General features: G+C 42.5%; 1 protein-coding gene across 1 annotated transcript; it reads left to right on the top strand.

Moving 5' to 3' along the window:
• The first annotated feature begins 1,610 nt into the window (after positions 1–1,610).
• Positions 1,611–22,934, top strand: ZNF594 (zinc finger protein 594). The gene is given in 4 exon segments (XM_067715666.1): positions 1,611–1,706; positions 6,441–6,510; positions 13,181–15,165; positions 15,168–22,934. Coding segments are annotated over 2 exon segments (2,028 nt in total). The 5' UTR covers positions 1,611–1,706; positions 6,441–6,510; positions 13,181–13,200; the 3' UTR covers positions 15,231–22,934.
• The last annotated feature ends 347 nt before the right edge of the window (positions 22,935–23,281 follow it).

Genomic DNA, 23,281 nt, shown 5'->3' with positions numbered 1-23,281 from the left:
GTCACATATGGTTTTTTTGGTGTGTTTTTTTGTTTTTTCCTGTCACATATGTTTAAGTAGAGGTGGGTTTCTGTTACTTTCTTGTCCTTCATCTGCCTAACTCTTCAGGGAGAGCCTGATTCCAGGAAGCTTTCACAGACCTTCCTGTGTACGTCAAATCTTCTTTTATAAACACTTACAGCACTTTGTACTCTCCAGAATAGCACTCACTACAGTTAACATTTTATATTTATTCATGGAGTTGTTTAAATATCTCCTCTTCATGACGTTAAGTTCCATGAGACAGCCTTGGGTCGGCTCAACATTCATTGCATCACCAGCGTCTGGCAGAGAGCGAGCACGCCATACGTATTTGTAGAGCAAATGAATTACATAATGAATTCACACTGCTGACAGGCGCAGCGTGTTAAACCCAGATGAGATCAGACGTTTTTTGTTCTTTTTAAAAAATGACTAAAAAGCCAAAGCAAACCACCCTCAACGACTTTACATTTCACAACAAAAATGTAGCTACTGTTCTTCCCTCTCTCCTCCATTTTCATTCTTCTGGCTTAAGCAGATTTTGGTTCTTGAAACAAAACAAAAAAACAAAAACACTATTTTGTTCTTTTAAAAGTAATATAAGAAATACAAGAAAACATTCAGGGTTACAATTTTTTTCTGAAAAAAGAAGAGTAAATGAAGAGAGGACTACTCCTACCAGATTTTAAAACATATTTAAAAGCTCACAATAATTATAACAGTTTATTATCAAAGCAGAGAGAGAGAAACAGATAAGCAGACAGAAAGTACTTCAAATACATAACCAAGTACATGTGTGAATTTAGTTAATGATAAAAACAGCATTTAAAAATCAGTGAGGAGGGACCTCCTGGTGGCACGGTGGTTAAGAATCCGCCTTAGGGGACACAGGTTCGAGCCCTGGCCCGGGAAGATCCCACATGCCGCGGAGCAACTAAGCCCTTGTGCCACAACTACTGAGCCTGCGCTCTAGAGCCTGCGAGCCACAACTACTGAGCCTGTGTGCCTACAGCCCGTGCTCTGCAACAAGAGAAGCCACCGCAATGAGAAGCCAAAGCCACCTCAATGAGAAGCCCGTGCACCGCAAGGAAGAGTAGCTCCCGCTCCCAGCAACTAGAGAAAGCCCACAGCCAGCAACAAAGACACAGTGCAGCCAAAAATAGATAAAATTAAAATAAACAAAAATCAGTGAGGAAAAGTAGGATAATCCATTAAATTGGACTCAGAGAGGTTAGGTAATTTGCCCAAAGTCACACAGCCCATAAATGGTGGGTCAGCGATTTTGTCTGACTTTCTGAGTGTCTTGATGTTCTCACTTCAGAACTTGCCCTTTTAAACATTTCGCTATCCTTGTTCATCTCTGTACTACCAAGCCTTTGAGAGGGCACTGCAAACAGAAGGCATCAATGAATGAGACCACAAAAGCACGCAGGGAAAAAAAAAAATTAAAAATTAGAACAAAAGCGTGGTTATCTGACAGGGTCCCCCATCCAGGCCGACTGGCCAGAAGCCAGCCGTGGGCGAGTCTAGGACCCGCCGGAGGACTTGCGTCTCGGTGGTGGCCTCGCATACGTTACTTGGCGCCTGCAGGTGCACCAACCTGCGCGGCGCTGTACCCTCAGGACTCTGCTCGCGCGAGACCGAGAGAACGACGCCGAACCTGCGCAGGGAAGACCCTTGAGCGGGTGGGAGGAGGCTTGGGGGCGCGCCTGCGGATTGGCGGGCACAGCCGGGTCCGGCGTCGGGGCGGGGGACGGCCGCCTGGGGGAGCACGCCGGAAGTGGCCGGCCGCTGCGGGCACGGTGTCCAGGGTGGTGGCGCCGCGCCCGAGGGAGGAGCTGGGGCTGAGCGCTGGCGGCCGTGCAGGGGGCCACGGTCGAGCGGGAGGCTAGGGGTGGCCTGGAGGTGAGACCCCGCTGCGATCGCAGAACTGGGGGCCCCAGCGCCTGGGTCCCTTGGGGAAGCCGGGTGGAGAACAGATCTTCGGAGGTGGGCGCTGACCCCTCATTTCTCCGAACGGGGAGAGGCTGCGGCCTCCGGGACTTAGGCGCCGGGTGCGCGCGGCCAGGCCTTCTATGCCCTTGGCCCTCTCCTGGTTCTCGGCGTACCCCGCCCATCTCCACACACACCACACACCCCTACCCCCAACCCCCCCCGCGCCGCGTCCCCCTTTTCCAGTCTGTTCCAGTTCCCTCCTGTGAGTACTGCAAACCGCATCTCCCCCAGGCCCAGAATCAAACCCCGGGCATGAATTGACCCTGTTCCTTGCACAATGCCGTGTCAGGCGCGTAGAACGCTCCAGGAGTAACTGACAGACCCTTTGGGAAGACTAGACTGAACCACAGGAATGAACTGTATGGTTCAGACATGTTGTAATACCTCATCTGAATGTTCGTACTGTTGGGAGTTCGGAGGAGGGAGGGATTTGGGCTGGTCTCTTCTTTGTAAACGTCTGCATATTCTTTTAGGGGTAGCTTCTAAAGTCATTTTCTTTGGGAAGCCTTCCAGGATTGCCACCTCCCTCCCTCCCTCTTTAAGCTTTTCATCTTTTTTTAGCTTGTTTGGCGTCTATTTCACAAACACTTAGTACCTGGTTCCGTGTCTGTCTGTTTATCTAAGTCTTCCAGGCCCCTAGGCAGGGACTCCATCTTGTGTAGCATCAACTAATGCATGCACATGAATATGAATTAAAAGGATTGAAATAGTTAGAAGGTACTAACTAAGGTGAGCCTGAAACAGTGGGAGGAATTTGTGTAAGCCAGAGGTTGTAAAAGTATGGCCCCTGGGCCAGAGTAGACTGTAGACACTTTTTCTTTTTTTTTTTTGGCCGCTCCCTGCAGCTTCTGGGGATCTTAGTTCCCTAACCAGGGATTGAACCCCGCCACCGCAGTGAAAGCGCAGAGCCCTAACTAGCCACTGGACTGCCAGGGAATTCCCTGTAGACACATTTTCCTGACTCGTGCTGTTTGTTTTTACTTGAATTAGTGGCCAACATTTTAAAATCAGAAAATTTCTTTCACGTCCACTCACTCAAAAATCTGGATTTTCAGCATCTCTTGGACAATCAGAAGATGTGGCCAAATAGGGCACACATGTCTGCATGGTGCAATTGGGAGGAACTGAGTAGCAGCTCCCTCCTTTAGACTCAGTACAAAATTTGCAGGTCCCCAGTCCCCAGTAATCATTGCCTCCCGGACACTGCAGCAAAGTATCAGTTGTCATTTATCACCTTGTTTGCTTCACCCATTCTGATTAACTGCCTGGCCTCTTGCTGCATTTGATATTGATGTAGATGAAGGAGAGTAGGAAGGACATCACAAGTAGGAGAGTCATGGGCAAAGGGACAGAATGGGAAGAAGCCTAGTATATGGGAATTTAGGGAGAATCCGAGAGCATAGGTTTGCTCTTTCGTGAATCATAGAATGGGGCTATTGTTATGGGTTGAATTTGTCCCCCAACAAGGATATGTTGAGGTCTTAGCCCCCAGTGCCTCAGAATGTGACCTTATTTGGAAATAGGGTCATTGCAGATGTAACTAGGTAAGATGAGGTCATACTGGAGTAGAATGGGCCCCTAATTCAATATGACTGGTGTCCTTATAAGAAGATGGCCAGGTGAAGAGGCAGAGACAGTGAGAATGCCATGTGAAGGTGGAGGCAGAGGCTGAAGTACTGCATCTACAAAGCAAGGAACACAAGGATTGCCAGATGTCACCAGAAGCTAGGAGAGAGGCATGGAACAGTTATCCCTAGGAGCCTGCAGAAGGAAGCCACCCAGCCAACACCTTCATTTCAGACTTCTAACCTCCAGAACTGTGAGAGAATAAATTCCTGTTGTTTTAAGTCACCCAGTTTGTGGTATTTTGTCATGCAGCCCTAGGATATATTACAGTTCTGTGAGTCAAAAAGAAGCTATTATTTCCTTTAATGGGTGATAGAAAAGTCATGGTAGATTTTTTTTTTTTTTTTGCGGTACGCTGGCCTCTCACTGTTGTGGCCTCTCCCATTGCGGAGCACAGGCTCCGGACGCGCAGGCTTAGCGGCCATGGCTCATGGGCCCAGCCGCTCTGAGGCATGTGGGATCTTCCCGGACCGGGGCATGAACCCGTGTCTCCTGCATCGGCAGGCGGACTCTCAACCACTGCACCACCAGGGAAGCCCCATGGTAGATTTTTGATCATTGGTGTTAGCGGTGCTTTAGAAAATTATTTCATCCGACAGTGTTATCAGCATTGATTGGAGCCAGAAAACGTTTAGAGATTTTATGAGAATCCAAGCATGGGGTGAGAAGGTTCTAGGTTATGATGGAGTTGGAACAGTTTTCAGAGTTAGTAGGTACGGATAGAAGGGATAGAGAGAGAGGAGTCCAAGATGACTTGCCTCCCAGAGCGGTGCTTCTCAGATTGTAGCAAGCTGAGAATCACCTGGAGCGTGAGCTGGGTAAGCACAGATTGCTGGGCCCCTCCCACGCAGACTGACTCAGTAGGTCTGGGTGGTGCTTGAGAATTTGCATTTCACCAGGCTCCTCGGTGAGGCTACTGTGGCCGGTGTGTGGATCACATTTTAGGTGGCAGTAACCAGAAAATGTAAGACTTATAAATGTATACACATCTAACAACAGAACTGCAAAGTATATGAAGCAAAAGTTGACAGAACTGAAAGGAGAAATAGATAATTCTACAATAGTATAGGCATACCTCAATTTATTGTGTTTTGCTTTATTGTGCTTCATGGATATTGCATTTTTTACAAATTGAAGGTTTGCAGCAAGCCTGCGTTGAGCATGTCTATCAGTGTCATTTTTCCAACACCACTTGCTCACTTCATGTTTGTGTCACATTTTGGCAATTCTTGCAATATTTCAAGCTATTTCATTATGATTATATTTGTTATGGTGACTGGTGATCTTTGATGTTACTGTTGAAAAAAGATAATGACTAACTAAAGACTCAGATGATGGTTAGAATTTTTTAGCAGTAAAGTATTTTAAATTAAAAACAAAACAAAACAAAACTACTGCATTTCTGGCTTAGAAAGCCCTAGAATACAAGCCCCATTAGGGGCTTCTTCACCAGAGTATCCCAGGGCCTAAAACAGTGCCTGGACACTATAGGCTCATGTTAAATATTTGTTCAATGAAAACTGATCATTTGGGCAGAAACAGATAGTAAGAAGGGAGAATACATTTAGAAGCAAAATGTTGAGTTCATTTTCATGCATTTGATCCTTCTTGACTGTCAATAAGACAGTGGACTGGAGATGCATTGTGAATATAGACTACAATGTAGGTGAGGAATAGGAGTTTTAAATTTATGGTTCATTCTGGACAAAGGTGATCACTGAAGCCAGAGGTGATATGGTCATTGAGATACTGAATATAAAAGGAGAGGACTAGAAGGAAGGAAAAGCTGAAAGGGTAAAGACAATAAAAAAAGTAGAGTGGGTGGAGTATCAAGCATTATGGAAGCCAAGGGAGAAAAGAATTTCAGGGATTAGTCAAGGGAAAGAGGGAAGAGAGTTAACCTACTATTCATTTATTCAATGATTTTTTTAAAAAAATAAACTTATTTATTTATTTACTTATGGCTGAGTTGGGTCTTTGTTGCTATGCGCAGGCTTTCGCTAGTTGCGGTGAGCAGGGGCTACTCTCTGTTGCGGTGCGCAGGCTTCTCATTGCGGTGGCTTCTCTTGTTGCGGAGCATGGGCTCTAGGCATGCGGGCTTCAGTAGTTGTGGCTCGTGGGCTCTAGAGCTCGGGCTCAGTAGTTGTGGCGCACAGGCTTAGTTGCTCCGCAGCATGTGGGATCTTCATGGACCAGGACTCGAACCCATGTCCCCTGCACTGGCAGGCGGATTCTTAACCACTGTGCCACCAGGAAAGCCCCTATTCAATGATTTTTAATTGAGCACCCACTATGGTCCAGGTACTGTTCCAACACTGTACAGAACAAAGACCCCCATCCCCACAGAGCTTACACTCTTGGGAGGCTTACACTGTAGAGGTGTGTGGCTTTATATACATTGGGGTGGGGTTTTTTTTGGGGGGGTTGTTTTTTGTTGTTGTTGTTTGTTTTTGCCGTGCCGCGTGGCTTTCGGATCTTAGCTCCCCAGCCCAGGCCACGGCAGTGGAAGTGCCGAGTGCTAACCACTGGACCACCAGGGAATTCCCGGGGTGGGTTTTTTAAAATGTGTACAATAACACTTTGGAATCAGTGGTATTTCTGCTTTACATTTGCAGAAATGATAGTTGGGGGAGATTAAGAAGCTGGGATTCTAATTTGGTTCTGCTTGCTTCCAAAGCCCTGTTGTGTTCAGAACTCTAAGCTGCCTCCGAGCTGTAATCGCCAGCTGTAATCGCCACTTTTCTGCTTTAGATACTAATTATATGCTGATGATTCCAAAATCTGTGTGTCCATTCTAGATTTTCCTCCTGGGTTCCTGACCCACTGATTCATTGGCTTCTCAGAAGTTTTCTCCTGGATGCCACACAGGTACGTCAAATATAACGTGTCTGAAGTGGAATTCACCACCTCCTCCCCCTCACCGCCACTCTTTCGGTCCCACTACCCAGCTTAGGCAGTTGTCCGAGCTAGAAACTTGGGTGTCATCCTTAATGCCTTCTGTTTTCCCTCACACCTTCCATTCAGGACAGCACCGATTCTCCCTGTTTTTGCTTCTTTAATATACTTTAAAATGTCTCCAGTCCCAGTAACTCACTGTCAGTGATGAGGCCCTCACTGTCTCCATCATAGATTCTGCTGTAGTCTCCTAAGCAATATCCCAGCTTTCAGCCTTGCACCCTTTAGTCTGTTCTCCATAAAGCTGTCAGAGCAGTCTTTTAAAAAGATAAAGCTAATGATGTCATTCTCCTGCTTTAACCCCTTCCGGGGTTCCCCACTGCCTTCAGGAGAAAGTCCAAGCTTCTTAGCCTGGGATACATGGCCCCCCGTGGTTTGACCACTGCTTCCCCAGCTTCATCGTTTACTGTCTGTATTCTGGGCTTCAGTCATACGGTGCATCCATGAACACATCGTAGCTTCTCTCACCTCCTGGCCTTTGCACATGCTTCAGCCTCAATCTGAAAAGCCCTTCCTTCTTCTTTTAGTCTAGTTATCTCAAATTGTCTTTCGGGCCTCACCTTAGAAGCTGCTTCCTTCAGGAAGTTTCCTTACCCATCCCACCCCCCTCAGGTTGTGCTCTTCTCATGAGGTCCCACGGCACCCACACTTACCCTTATTGTGTATTTAACACGTTTAATTGACACCACACACTAGTCAAGGGCAGGGACTCTGTCCTCATTATTATATTCTAACCACCTAGCGTGGTGCTTGGCCCATCATAGAGGCTCAGCTAAAGAGCAATAAATACTAGAGAATGGAAGAGACAAAATACAGTAAAGATGAGGAGTCATTGAAAAGAGAGAGGAACGTGAGGTGATTTTTACCACATCGTCTCACATATTTTTAAAGCGAGGGGCAAGATTATCTACTGAGACCAAGGGAATGCAGGAAGTAGTAGAGATTTAAAAAGGAAAGGGAAGCTATGGAGTATCTGCTGCCAACTCCTTATTGGGTAGTTGCAGAACAGGAACTTCTGTTTCAGGAATTCAAGATGTTGCAGGATGTGGCTGTGAATGAATCGCAAAAGGATGCTGGGCCTCAGGTCCACACTCAGTGGAATCCCTGCATGGCAGAGATACTAGAGGTCCAGACAGAGCTGGTCTCACCGAGTAGGGGCTCTGTCCTCTAACTTAGACTCTATACACCCCGAATTCGCTGAGTTTCGGTTGAAAAGCAAAAAACAAGAAAAGGTTTTAAAGAGCTCAGTGGAATTGGAGGATTAAGGATTCCCAATGGCTTTGACTCTTGGAGACAAGATAAGATGCTTCTGCTCTTTGTGGCGTCTAGCCTAATCTGTGGAGTTGACAACTCCTTGCCTCTCCCTGAGCTCGGTTCCTGTTAGAAACAAAGAGATGACAAAAAACTCAACTCATCTTCAGGTCTTTGGACCTAGTATCCCACCCTCCAAACCTACTCTTCCTTCTCTGACCCCTGTCTTCATAAACAGCACCATATCCCACCCATTGCCTAAGCCAGAAAACTGAAAGTCATTCTTGACTCCTTTCTTCCCCCACTTGCAGTTACCATGTTTCGTTGATTCAGGTTCTCCCATACTGGACAGTGCTCACCTTATTCCAGCACTGGCCACACTATCTTCTTGTCCATTTACACATATATCTCCCTTCATTGAACTGTAAGTTCCTTGAGGGCAGAGATGTTCACCTTTGTATTGCCAGTACCTAGTACAGTGTCTGGAATATGGTGGGTGCTTAGTTAACGTAAGTTAGGTGAACACATCAGTGAATGATATGAAATAACAATGCCCTTTTCCCAGAAGCTCTGAGTTCAGCTGGATTGGATTGTAGAGGAGGACTCATCTCTGATCAAGCCTATGTTTCAGATACTGTACCCTTCTTCAGACATCCTCTGAGGCAAAGAGTTCCTTAAATTATTCCCTATTCCTTTCACCTATGGAATTGGATGAAAATGTTGAGCAGAGAATGCCATTCATCTCTGCAGGGAATGCTGTGTGGGACTAAGGACTGGGTACTTTACCATACCTATGCTTGTGGTAAAGGTTGACCCTAATGACTCTTACAGAGAGGAGTCCTTTTAGCACTATTTCTAAACAAATTTTTGTTTCCTCTTTCTTAGCCCCCTTCCTATTCTTCTTGTATCATCTTCACTTTGTTCTAGATCTAAAATGAAATGATAATATGTATCTGTATTGGTCAGGATCCAGTCAGGAGACAAAAACTATACCAGTAGTTTAAACAAGGGACATTTAATATAAAGAATATTTAAAACCGGTAAAGGTAGCTAACTACTAAAAGGATCTAAAGAAAACACTAAGGAGTATGGAAATAGATAATGCAGGAAGCCGTCTTACCTCTAGGACTAAGGAGAAGTAAATAAGGAAGGAACCACAAATTTAGAAGAGGGCTCCCCCCCACCCCAAAGCAGAGATTCAGACTTTTTTGGATGGGGTGTGGTTGCCAAAGAAACACAGCCTGCTGGTGTAAAGAAATTTGTCAGAGGACATGTCTGTCGGCACGGCCTGCCAAATGACAGAGAAATTCACTGAAGGGTGCAGGCAGGCTAGAGGTAATCCATAGGAAAGGCCCGCTGGGTAGTGGAAAAACTCACTGGAGGGTTGGGTAGGCCAGAGCTGGTTGGTCTACCCCATCAAGCCTCCCTTATGTTGATTTGGGGGCCCCACCAAAAGACAAAACAACTCAAAAGTACCAAGAGAAACCCCTTTCTCTTTGTGTGGCTTACAGTGTTCCTCCAGCACCCTCTATTGATAAAGCCAGCCAACAAAAGGGAACTGTTTCCAGGGTCCAGCTCCAGTATCACAAGTAGGGCAAAGAGGACAATAAGGGCATGTATACTGTGATCCCATTTTTGTATCAGAAAAAAATTTATGCCCAGAAATAAGACTGGGAGAATATACAACAAAATATTGGGTATCTTTAGTTTCTTCTCTGTGCTCTTCTCTACTCTTGGTTTTTCCTATAATGAGCATGTAGTATTTTTATGATCAAAAATAGAAAAAGTGGGAACTCCCCTGGCAGTCCAGTGGTTGACTCTGCACTTCCAATGCAGGGGGCGCGGGTTGCAGGGGGCACAGGTTTGATCCCTGGTCGGAGAATTAGGATCCTGCATGCCACGAGGCACAGCCAAAAAAAAAAAGTGTTTCTCTGTTTTATTTTATTTTATTTTTGGCTGTGCTATGTGTGATATGTGGGATCTTAGTTCCCCGACCAGGGATCAAACCTGCACCCACCGCAGTGGAAGCGCAGAGTCTTAACCACTGCTAGAGTCTTAACCACGGGACCAGCAGGGAAGTCTGTTTCTCTGTAATTTTGAAATATTATTCCTTTAAAATTATGGGGGAAAACTGATCATGAAACATATTAAGGTTTGGATCTTCTTTTAAAATTATGTATTTCTACTTGAGATGCTATCTCTTGATCCCTGTCATGACAGACAAGCAAATTAGCACAATTTATACTTAACGCCCACTACCTCTCCTCCTCTATTCTACAAAAATAATTTCCAATTGTTTAATGTCAGTTCCATATTTAAATTTATTCAACACTCCTCATCCATTGTTTTACAATGTGCTCTGAGGTCCTGAGTGTTTATTCTCACTCACTTCTTCACTGGCTATATCTCATTGCCCAGCAGTTCTTTTCAAAAAGGGCTGCCTGTCATACTCCCTGAGTTTCTACCTACTTGAGAACATTTGCCTGTTTTAATATGAGGGAACAGCTTGCCAGGTAAAAAATGATCAAGTCACACTTTGTGTCTCTTCAGAACTTTACAAGCATTACTGTACTCTGGCATGAGTGTAACATGGAGGAGTATAAACTCAGCCTGAAATTCCCTCTTGCCCATCACTTGCTCCTCTGCCTCAGATCTTCATATGTTCATTTATTCCTGAAATTTAGTTACTTCACCAGGCTATGCCTTGGTGTGGACTGTTCTATATCAACTTTCTATGGACTACACTGTATCCTTCCAATAGATTCAAGTCTTTATTTCAGCCACATTTCCTTCTGTTATGTTTGAATGGTTTTTTTTTCCTTCTGTTTGTTCTTTTCTCTTCTTTAGGAACACTAATTATATATATATTTGAATATCTTTCTGTAGCAACTTGTTTTCTCTATAATCATATTTATATCCACTGCATTCTGTGTCATCTCTCCAGGCCTCATCATGTCCCTGTAGTGATTATTTTTCTTTTTTCTTTGATGAGTTTCATCTACGTAATGCATTTAGTTTTCCCTTCCACTTTTTTCCTTCAGCTCTGCCAGATTACTTCTCACTTCTTTTTATTCTTTTATAATCTACACTCTATTTTGAGCTCTTATATGTCTTCTTTGAGTTTTCATTTAAACAGTGGTTTTGTCTATAATTTCTTTGAGATAGTGGAGAGCTCTGCTGGATGCGTCCTATTAATTCTTTTGCTGTTCCTCTTGGGTGTATGCTCCTAATCCCTCTGTTACTCATGTTGCTTTCTTTCCTAAAGCAACAACCCCCTGTTTTCAAGCACACATCCCACAAAGTTACCTGAATGATTACTACTCAACAGTGCATGAAGCAGGTTCTCTATGAAAGAGGGAAGAGGCAGAGGGAATTGAGCAAGGGCACCTCAAAGCCTTCATACAGATCTGCTGCCACAAACACCTTCTTATCAAATCTACAGGCATTATCTCCCTTCAGCTTTTGGTTTCCAGGAGATCAACATGGCACAGAAAAAGCCCTGTAGATCACTGGACTTTCGTAGCACAGTCTGACAGTCACACTCATCTCCTTTCTTCATCTTGCTCCACGGCTGCCAGTGTTCCTCAGCCAGGTACCAGGTGGAAGACAACCTAAATGATCTGCCGGCACCGTTTCTTCTTTAGCATCTTCCCCTGCCACTCTGATATGTCAGACTAGATCTCTATGGGACAGTCCCTGCTTCTGTCACCTGCCTTCTCGCCATGGCTCTAGATCTCTTCACTCTAATTAGAAGATCACTGACCATGCCTTTCAGGATATGAGACTTTGGGAGACATCTGTATATGACCCTTTTTTTGAAGATGGAGTTTACCTCATTTGTCATTCTTTTAACTGTTTTCAGTGGGTTTTGAGAAATGCCTTTTCCATCTTTTAAACTGTTTCTAAATTTTGAACACTATATATCAAACAAACCCCCCAAAAAATCACTTTAAGGGAAAATTATGACAAAGCCAATTCTTTCCAGTATTTTATTTGAATGTTAAATAAATAAAATCCAGCCTAGATATGGAGGTTTGTGCTAAGGACATATTACTTAATGATAATTCTTGGGCATAAAGGGTAATGATTAATGATAATAGTAGTAATAGTAACAGCAGCTGACACTTACATAGTGCTTTCTATATGCCAAGCATGGTTCTAAATGTTTTACATATATTTAATTCTCATAACAACTCTATGAGGTAAATACTATTATTATCTCCATTTTAGAGATGAGGAAACAGGCACAGAGAGTTGCAGCAACTTGCCTAACGTCACACAGTCAGTAAGTGACGGAGATAGGATTCAAACCCGGGCATTTTGTCCGACAGTCAGTTAAGAATCCACACTCTTAATCTCTATGCTGTGTTTCCTCTTATTCATTGCAAAAAGATTACTGAGTAGAGCATTCCAATCCCCTGGGCCAAGGTGAAATGGCTCTCTCAAGGAGCTCAGAAATGTGTTTTTGTGACTGGGCAAGGTCAGGGATTTGATGATATGAACACTCAAAAGCAATAAACTCATCTGTCTTCCAGTTACAGGAGGATACAAAATTGCCATACAAAGGAGGCAGTTCCACCAGAATACCAGAAAGAAAAATGCCAGGTCTGAGAAAGGGAGAATTGATTTCTATTAAAATGGCAGCCAAGCATTTTTATTCTGAGGCATAGTTTCATATTTGTTTAACTGTCATGATATATTGGGAGGAATGGTTAGTGGATCAGTTATTAATTTATCATATCTCAACTCCAAATCTACCCTTCTTTGCTTTGCTTAAGTTACTGGATCTGGACGATTTCTCCTTTGCCAGCTGGTACAACATTTAGATTTTGTCAATAGAGGATGCTGGAGGGAAATACAAGGCCATAGGAAAAGGAAGGAACTTCTTTTCCTGGTGCTGGTGTGCTGTTTTATCTTATTTATTGGTGTGGCTGCCAGCAGATCAACTTGTGGGAGGCCTGGTGGCAATCACCCCAGTGAGTTGCTTCCTGTGAACCCATTCTGGCCTGGCCTCAGAGCCCAGCAGGTTCCTACCCCATCAAACAGGCCACTTCCAGCTCCAGACTGCCCACCTCCAGTGAATTCTTCCACCACCCTGCAGGCCACCCACACACACCAGCTCCAGCCTGCACCCTGGCAAGTTTCTTCTCCACCAATGGGGTGTGTGTTCCTGTGGTAGCCATAATCCCTCTGAAAAACGTCTGAATCTCAGCTCCAGAAGGGAAGAGTCTTCTTCCAAGTTCCTTGTTCCTCCCACTGAGACTTCCCAGTGTAGGAAAGAGGTGAAAATTTGTATTTTAGGAATTATAGAATGTTCTACTTATTATTTCAGATTCTGAGACCAAAAATAAGATGAAAGACTGGAAGACAAAGATGGAAATTTCTGAAGAAAAAGATTCAGCAAGGGCTGTATCAGAAAGACTCCAAAAACAGATCTCCCAGGAATGGGGGTTAGTTGAAACTGGTGATCCTGAGGACAGATTATTGAGGTATTGGGTAAGCCCCTTAGAGGATGCAGTGGGATATCCCCCTTCCCAAGAGAGAGGTATCAGGGAAGTGAATCTGATCCCCAAGAAAGCCATTGCAGGAGAGAGAGTCCATGGATGTAAGGAAAGAGAAAAAATACTTTCTGCAGGAGAAAAACCCCACAGATATGAAGTCTGTGGCCAGAGCTTCAAACAGAAGTCAGAAGTAACTCAACATCAGAAAACTGGTAATATAAAGAAAACCTATGAATGTAAGGAATGTGGAAAAACTTTCAATCGGAGCTCAAACCTGATTGTACATCAGAGAATTCATACAGGGAAGAAACCATATGTATGTAGTGAATGTGGAAAAGACTTTAATCAAAGTTCAAATCTTATTATACATCAGAGAATTCATACAGGAAAGAAACCTTATATATGTCATGAATGTGGAAAAGACTTCAATCAGAGCTCTAACCTGGCCCGACATAAGAGAATACATAACGACGAGAATCCCTATGAATGTAAAGACTGTGGAAAGGCCTTCAAGGGAAGCTCGAACCTTGTCCTGCACCAGAGAATTCACAGTGGAGGGAAGCCATATGTATGTAATGAGTGCGGGAAGGCCTTCAATCAAAGTTCAGATCTTATTATCCATCACAGAATTCACACTGGAGAGAAACCCTATGAATGTTATGAATGTGGACAAACCTTCAGTCAGAGTTCACACCTTGTCACACATCAGAGAATTCATACTGGAGAGAAACCCTTCAAGTGCAACACCTGTGAAAAGGCCTTCAGGCAGCGTTCACGCCTCACAGAACACCAGAGACTCCACAGTGGGGAGAGACCCCACGAATGTCACAAATGTGGGAAATCCTTCAGTGGGCGCACAGCCTTTCTTAAACATCAGAGACTACATACTGTAAAGGAACTTGAATGTGAAAAAGCCTGCACTTCTGACTTAGCTCTTATCCAACAACAGAGAATTCACAGGGGAGAAAAACCTTATGAATGTACTGAGTGTGGAAAAACTTTCCGGGGAAGTTCAGATCTAATTCGGCATTGGATAACTCACACTGGAGAGAAACCCTATGAATGTAATGAATGTGGGAAAGCCTTTAGCCAGAGGTCACACCTTGTTACACATCAGAAAATTCACACTGGAGAGAAACCCTATCAGTGCAATGAATGTGGGAAAGCCTTCCGGCAGCGTTCACTCCTTGTCCAGCATCATAGAATCCACAGTGGTGAGAAACCCTATGAATGTAAGGAATGCGGAAAAGCCTTCATCTGGCGCACGGCTTTTCTCAAACATCAAAGACTTCATACTGGAGAGAAACTTGTGGAAGGTGAGAAAACATTTAGCAAGGAAGAGTTGCTTAGAGAAGAGTGGAGAATTCGCCAAGAAGTGAAAGCTTATCAGTGCAATCAGTGTGGTAGAACTTTCCGAGGCAGCTCAGACCTCATCCAACATCAGGTAACTCATTCAGGAGAGAAACCCTATGAATGTAAAGAATGTGGGAAAACTTTCAATCAGAGCTCAGACCTTATGAGACATCACAGAATTCATAGTGGAGAAAAACCTTATATGTGCAATAAATGTGGGAAATCTTTCAGGGGCAGCTCAGATCTCATTAAACACCACCGTGTTCATACTGGAAAGAAACCCTATGAATGCCCTGAATGTGGGAAGGCCTTCAGTCAGAACTCACACCTTGTTAGTCACCAGAGAATTCACACTGGAGAGAAAACCTTTGAATGTAGCAACTGTGGGAAGGCCTTCAGTGGGCGCACAGCTTTTCTTAAACATCAGAAACTTCATACTGGAAAGGAGCTTGGGGAACACAAGAGAGTCCACAAACAGGACTTATTCTAATAGGTAACAGAGACCTAATGAACGTAGGAAAAGCCTGATGGAGACCACATCATATTGCACAATAGAAGGCTTTTATTGCTGAAAACTCTTTGAAGGTAGGAAAACATTAGAAGAGCCTACTGGATGGAAAACATATAAGTGTAATGTGGGAAAGCTCTTGGACATAATCACCTTTTTTCTGCCTCAGAGTTGACATTGGAGTATGGTCCCCAGGATAAAATTAATTGAGAATGTTTTAGGGGACTTCCATTGTTAATAAAATCATTAGAAATCACTTTGTCACCAACCCCCAAACTAAATTCTTCATGGAAGGAGCCATTTCAATCTCGACTACCTAGTCCAGTGACAAGTATAAATCTGTTTTAGGTACTTTAGAGTGATTAAATCTTTGTCTGGGATGAGTTCTTCCCGTTAGATATATATTTTATACATATTCCCCTTTTATCTCCTTATAAAAATATGCTTATGCATATGTGATAATACTAATTAGAATGATCCATTAATTCAGGGGTCTCCAACCTCCAGGCAATGGACGGGTACTGGGCTGAGGCCTGTAAGGAACCAGACTGCACAGCAGGAGGTGAGCATCGGGCGAGCAATCAAAGCTTCATCTGCTGCTCCCCATCACTCGCATTACCTCCTGAACCATCCTCCTCCCCCTCCACCCCTGATCCATGGATAAACTGTTTTCCACAAAACCGGTCCCTGGTGCCAAGAAGGTTGGGGACCACCGCATTAATTTAGAGGAAACAAAAAAATAATAGAAATGACTTGACAACAGGAGAGCTGAAGGCCAGGACACAAGAGCCAAGTGAGGTATTCCCCAGAAAAAGAATGGTGATGATTAGGAGTATCAGGAAATGAAAAAGCAAAGAAAGGACAGTGGGTGTTGGGAATAGGATTAGACTGAGCACCAGGGAAGAGCATTTAGGTGACCTGAGTTGCTGGGAATTAGAAGAAAGCAACAACTGTGAAAGGTCAGGTGATTAGAGGAGAGTAGTTTTATCTTGAACCAGAGCTTTGTAATTATTTGAGAACTGGAGAGTCTAAGTAGAACTCTGAAAGAGATCAGTGGGGGTTGCCTTCAAGATGGCAGAGAAGTAAGACGTGGAGATCACCTTCCTCCCCACAAATACATCAAAACTACATCTACATGTGGAACAACTCCTACAGAACATGTACTGAACGCTGGCAGAAGACCTCAGACTTCCCAAAAGACGCCCTCAGGTGACCTGAACACAGAGGTGGGGCCAAATCCAAAGCTGAACCCCAGGAGTTGTGCGAACAAAGAAGAGAAAGGGAAATCCCTCCCAGCAGCTTCAGGAGCAGCGGATTAAATCTCCACAATCAAATTGATGTATCCTGCATCTCTGGAATATCTGAATAGACAACAAATCATCCCAAAATTGAGGTGGTAGACTTTGGGAGCAACTGTAGACTTGGGGTTTGCTTTCTGCATCTAATTTGTTTCTGGTTTTATGTTAATCTTAGTTTAGTATTTAGAGCTTATTATTATTGGTACATTTGTTTATTGATTTGGTTGCCCTCTTCCTTTTTTATTTTACATATATATATATTTTTTTCCTTTTTCTCTTTTTGTGAGTGTGTATATGTATGCTTCTTTGTGTGATTTTGTCTGTATAGCTTTGCTTTTGCCATTTGTCCTAGGGTCTTAGAGTTCTGACTGTCTGGGTTTTCTTATTTTGTTTTGTTTCTTTTGTATAGTTTTTAGCACTTTTTATCATTGGTGGATTTGTTTTTTGGTTTGGTTGTTCTCTTCTTTCCTTCTCTTTTTTTTTATTACTTTTTAAATTTTTTATTTTTAATAATTTTTTCTATTTTAATAACTTTATTTTATCCTTCCTTCCTTCCTTCCTTCTTTCCTCCCTCCCTTCCTCCCCTTCCTCCCTCCCTCCCTTCCTTCCTTCCTTTCTTTCTTTTTCTCCCTTTTCTTCTGAGCTATGTGGCTGACAGGGTCTTGGTGCTCTGGCCAGGTGTCAGGCTTGAGCCTCAGAGGTGGGAGAGCCAAGTTCAGGACATTGGTCCACCAGAGACCTCCAGCCCCTACATAATAGCAAATGGCAAAAGCTCTCCCAGAGATCTCCATCTCAACGCTAAGACCCAGCTCCACTCAACGACCAGCAAGCTACAGTGCTGGACACCCTATGCCAAACAACTAGCAAGACAGGAACACAGCCCCACTCATTAGCAGTGAGGCTGCCTAAAATCATAATAAGTTCACAGACACCCCAAAACACATGACCGGACGTGGTCCTGCCCACCAGAAAGACAAGATCCAGCCACATCCACCAGAACACAGGCACCAGTCCCCTCCACCAGGAAGACTACACAACCCACTGAACCAACCTTACCCACTGGGAGCAGAAACCAAAAACAATGGGAACTACGAACCTGCAGCCTGTGAAACGGAGACCCCAAACACAGTAAGTTAAGCAAAATGAGAAGAGAGAGAAATACACAGCAGATGAAGGAGCAAGGTAAAAACCCACCAGACCAAACAAATGAAGAGGAAATAGGCAGTCTACCTGAAAAAGAATTCAGAGTAATGATAGTAAAGATGATCCAAAATCTTGGAAATAGAATGGAGAAAATACAAGAAACGTTTAACAAGGACCTAGAAGAACTAAAGAGGAAACAAACAATGATGAACAACACAATAAATGAAATTTAAAATTCTCTAGAAGGAATCAATAGGAGAATAACTGAGGCAGAAGAACGGATAAGTGACCTGGAAGATAAACTAGTGGAAATAACGAATGCAGAGCAGAATAGAGAAAAATGAATGAAAAGAAATGAGGACGATCTCAAAGACCTCTGGGACAACATAAAACTCACCAACATTTGATTTAGAGAGGTCCCAGAAGAAGAAGAGAAAAAAAAAGGGACTGAGAAAATATTTGAAGAGATTATAGTTGAAAACTTCCCTACTATGGGTAAGGAAATGGTCAATCAAGTCCAGGAAGCACAGAGAGTACCATACAGGATAAATCCAAGGAGAAACACGCCAAGACACATATTAATCAAACTATCAAAAATTAAATACAAAGAAAAAATATTAAAAACAGCAAGGGAAAAGCAACAATTAACATACAAAGTAATCCCCATAAGGTTAACAGCTGATCTTTCAGCAGAAACTCTGCAAGCCAGAAGGGAGTGGCAGGACATATTTAAAGTGATGAAAGGGAAAAACCTACAACCAAGATTACTCTACCCAGCAGGGATCTCATTCACATTCAATAGAGAAATTAAAACCTTTACAGACAAGCAAAAGCTAAGAGAATTCAGCACCACCAAACCAGCTTTACAACAAATGCTAAAGGAACCTCTCTAGGCAGGAAACACGAGAGAAGGAAAAGACCTACAATAACAAACCCAAAACAATTAAGAAAATGGTAACAGGAACATACATATCAATAACTACCTTAAATATAAATGGATTAAATGCTCCAACCAAAGCCACAGACTGGATGAATGGATACAAAAACAAGACCCGTATATATGCTGTCTACAAGAGACCCACTTCAGACCTACGGACACATACAGACTGAAAGTGAGGGGATGGAAAAAGTTATTCCATGCAAATGGAAATCAAAAGAAAGCTGGAGTAGCAATTCTCATATCAGACAAAACAGACTTTAAAATAAAGACTATTACAAGAGACAAAGAAGGACACTACATAATGATCAAGGGAATCCAAGAAGAAGATATAACAATTGTAAATATTTATGCACCCAACATAGGAGCACCTCAATACATAAGGCAAATGCTAACAGCTATAAAAGAGGAAACCGACAGTAACACAATCATAGTAGGGGACTTTAACACCCCACTTTCACCAAGGACAGATCATCCAAAATGAAAATAAATAAGGAAACACAAGCTTTAAATGATACATTAAACAAGATGGACTTAATTGATATTTATAGGACATTCCATCCAAAAACAGCAGATTATACTTTCTTCTCAAGTACACAAGGAACATTCTCCTGGATAGATCATATCTTGGGTCACAAATCAAACCTTGGTAAATTTAAGAAAACTGAAATCATATCAAGTATCTTTTCTGACCACAATGCTATGACACTAGATATCAATTACAGGAAAAAGTCTGTAAAAAATACAAGCACATGGAGGCTAAAAAATACACTACTAAATAACCAAGAGATCACTGAAGAAACCAAAGAGGAAATTAAAACTACCCAGAAACAAATGACAATGAAAACACAACGACCCAAAACCTATGGGATGCAGCAAAAGCAGTTCTAAGAGGGAAGTTTATAGCAATACAGTCCTACCTCAAGAAACAAGAAACATCTCAAACAACCTAACCTTACACCTAAAGGAACTAGAGAAAGAATTAAAAAAACCCAAAGTTAGCAGAAGGAAAGAAATCATAAAGATCAGATCAAAAATAAATGAAAAAGAAATGAAGGAAACGATAGCAAAGATCAATAAAACTAAAAGATGGTTCTTTGAGAAGATAAACAAAATTGATAAACAATTAGCCAGACTCATCAGGAAAAAAAGGGAGAAGACTCAAATCAATAGAATTAGAAATGAAAAAAGAGAAGTAACAACTGACACTGCAGAAATATGAAAGATCATGAGAGATTACTACAAGCAACTCTATGCCAATAAAATGGACAACCTGGAAGAAATGGACAAATTCTTAGAAAGGCACAACCTTCTGAGACTGAACCAGGAAGAAATAGAAAATATAAACAGACCAATCACAAGCACTGAAATTGAAACTGTGATTAAAAATCTTCCAACAGGGGCTTCCCTGGTGGCGCAGTGGTTGAGAGTCCGCCTGCCGATGCAGGGGACACGGGTTCGTGCCCCCGTCTGGGAGGATCCCACATGCCGCGGAGCGGCTGGGCCCGTGAGCCGTGGCCACTGAGCCTGCGCGTCCGGAGCCTGTGCTCCACAGCGGGAGGGGCCCCAGCAGTGAGAGGCCCGCATACCGCCAAAAAAAAAAAAAAGAAAAAAAAATCTTCCAACAAACAAAAGCCCAGGACCACATGGCTTCACAGGCAAATTCTATCAAACACTTAGAGAAGAGCTAACACCTATCCTTCTCAAACTCTTCCAAAATATAGCAGAGGGAGGAACACTCCCAAACTCATTCTATGAGGCCACCATCAATCACCCTGATACCAAAACCAGACAAAGATGCCACAATAAAAGAAAACTACAGGCCAATATCACTGATGAACATAGATGCAAAAATCCTCAACAAAATACTAGCAAAAAGAATCCAACAGCACTTTAAAAGGATCATACACCATGATCAAGTGGGGTTTATCCCAGGAATGCAAGGATTCTTCAGTATACGCAAATCAATGTGGTAAACCATATTAAAAAATTGAAGGAGAAAAACCATGTGATCATCTCAACAGATGCAGAAAAAGCTTTTGACGAAGTTCAACACCTATTTATGATAAAAAAACTCTCCAGAAAGTAGGCATAGAGGGAACTTACCTCAGCATAATAAAGGCCATATATGACAAACCCACAGCCAACATCATTCTCAATGGTGAAAAACTGAAACCATTTCCACTAAGATCAGGAACAAGATAAGGTTGCCCACTCTCACCACTATTATTCAACATAGTTTTGGAAGTTTTAGCCACAGCAATCAGAGAAAAAAAAGAAATAAAAGGAATCCAAATCGGAAAAGAAGAAGTAAAACTGTCACTGTTTGCAGATGACATGATACTATACATAGAGAATCTTAAAGATGCTACCAGAAAACAACTAGAGGTAATCAATGAATTTGGTAAAGTTGCAGGATACAAAATTAATCTTTTTTTTTTTTTGCGGTATGCGGGCCTCTCACTGTTGTGGCCTCCCCTGTTGCAGAGCACAGGCTCCAGACACGCAGGCTCAGCAGCCATGGCTTACGGGCCTAGCCACTCCACAGCATGTGGGATCTTCCCGGACCGGGGCAAAAACCCGCATCCCCTGCATTGGCAGGCAGACTCTCAACCACTGCGCCACCAGGGAAGCTCGCACAGAAATCTCTTGCATTCCTATACACTAATGATGAAAACTCTGAAAGAGAAATTAAGGAAACATTCCCATTTACCATTGCAACAAAAAGAATAAAATACCTAGGAATAAACCTACCTAAGGAGACAAAAGACCTGTATGCAGAAAACCATGAGACACTGTTGAAAAAAATTAAAGATGATACAAACAGATGGAGAGATATACCATGTTCTTGGATTGGAAGAATCAACATTGTGAAAATGACTATACTGCCCAAAGCAATCTACAGATTCAGTGCAATCCCTATCAAACTACCAATGGCATTGTTCACAGAACTAGAACAAAAAATTTCACAATTTGTATGGAAACACAAAAGACCCTGACTAGCCAAAGCAATCTTGAGAAACTAAAACGGAGCTGGAGGAATCAGGCTCCCTGACTTCAGACTATACTACAAATCAAGACAGTATGGTACTGGCACAAAAACAGAAATATAGATCAATGGAACAGGATGGAAAGCCCAGAGATAAACCCACCACATATGGTCACCTTATCTTTGATAAAGGAGGCAAGAATATACAATGGAGAAAAGACAGCCTCTTCAATAAGTGGTGCTGGGAAAACTGGACAGCTACATGTAAAAGAATGAAATTAGAACACCCCCTAACACCATACACAAAAATAAACTCAAAATGGATTAAAGACCTAAATGTAAGGCCAGACACTAAAACTCTTAGAGGAAAACATAGGCAGAACATTCCATGACATAAATCACAGCCATATCCTTTTTGACCCATCTCCTAGAGAAATGGAAATAAAAACAAAAATAAACAAATGGGACCTAATGAAACTTAAAAGCTTCTGCACAGCAAAGGAAACCATAAACAAGATGAAAAGACAACCCTCAGAATGGGAGAAAGTATTTTCAAACGAAGCAACTGACAAAGGATTAATCTCCAAAATATACAAGCAGCTCATGCAGCTCAATATCAAAAAAACAAAAAACCCAATCCATAAATGGGCAGAAGACCTAAATAGACATTTCTCCAAAGAAGATATACAGATTGCCAACAAACACATGAAAGGATGCTCAACATCACTAATCATTAGAGAAATGCAAATCAAAACTACAGTGAGATATCATCTCACACCAGTCAGAATAGCCATCATCAAAAAATCTACAAACAATAAATGCTGGAGAGGGTGTGGAGAAAAGGAAACCCTCTTGCACTGTTGGTGGGAATGTAAATTGATACAGCCACTATGGAGAACAGTATGGAGGTTCCTTAAAAAACTAAAAATAGAACTACCATATGACCCAGCAATCCCACTACTGGGCATATACCCTGAGAAAACCATAATTCAAAAATAGTCACATACCACAATGTTCATTGCAGCTCTATTTACAATCGCCAGGACATGGAAGCAACCTACGTGTCCATCAACAGATGAATGGATAAAGAAGATGTGGCACATATATACAATGGAATATTACTCAGCCATATAAAGAAACGAAACTGAGTTATTTGTAGTGAGGTGGGTAGACCTAGAGACTGTCATACAGAGGGAAGTCAGAAAGAGAAAAACAAATACTGTATGCTAACACATATATATGGAATCTAAAAAAAAAAAATGGTTCTGAAGAACCTAGGGGCAGGACAGGAATAAAGACGCAGACATAGAGAATGGACTTGAGGACACAGGGAGGGGAAAGTGTAAGCTGGGACGAACTGAGAGAGTGGCATGGACATATATACACTACCAAATGTAAAATAGATAGCTAGTGGGAAGCAGCCACATAGCACAGGGAGATAAGCTTGGTGCTTTGTGACCACCTAGAGGGGTGGGGTAGGGAGGGTGGGAGGGAGACGCAAGAGGGAGGAGATATGGGGATATATCTATATTTATAGCTGATTCACTTTGTTATAAAGCAGAAACACACCATTGTAAAGCAATTATACACCAATGAAGATGTTAAAAAATATCTATCAAGAACTAAAAAAATTTAAATAAAAAATAAATTAAAAAAATAAAAAGCTTGTGAAAATGTAAAAAGAAAAAAGAGATGAGTCATCTT

Source organism: Pseudorca crassidens, chromosome 19, assembly GCF_039906515.1.
Source record: "Pseudorca crassidens isolate mPseCra1 chromosome 19, mPseCra1.hap1, whole genome shotgun sequence".
NCBI lineage: Eukaryota > Metazoa > Chordata > Mammalia > Artiodactyla > Delphinidae > Pseudorca > Pseudorca crassidens.
This window is presented reverse-complemented; position numbering and strand designations above follow the sequence as displayed.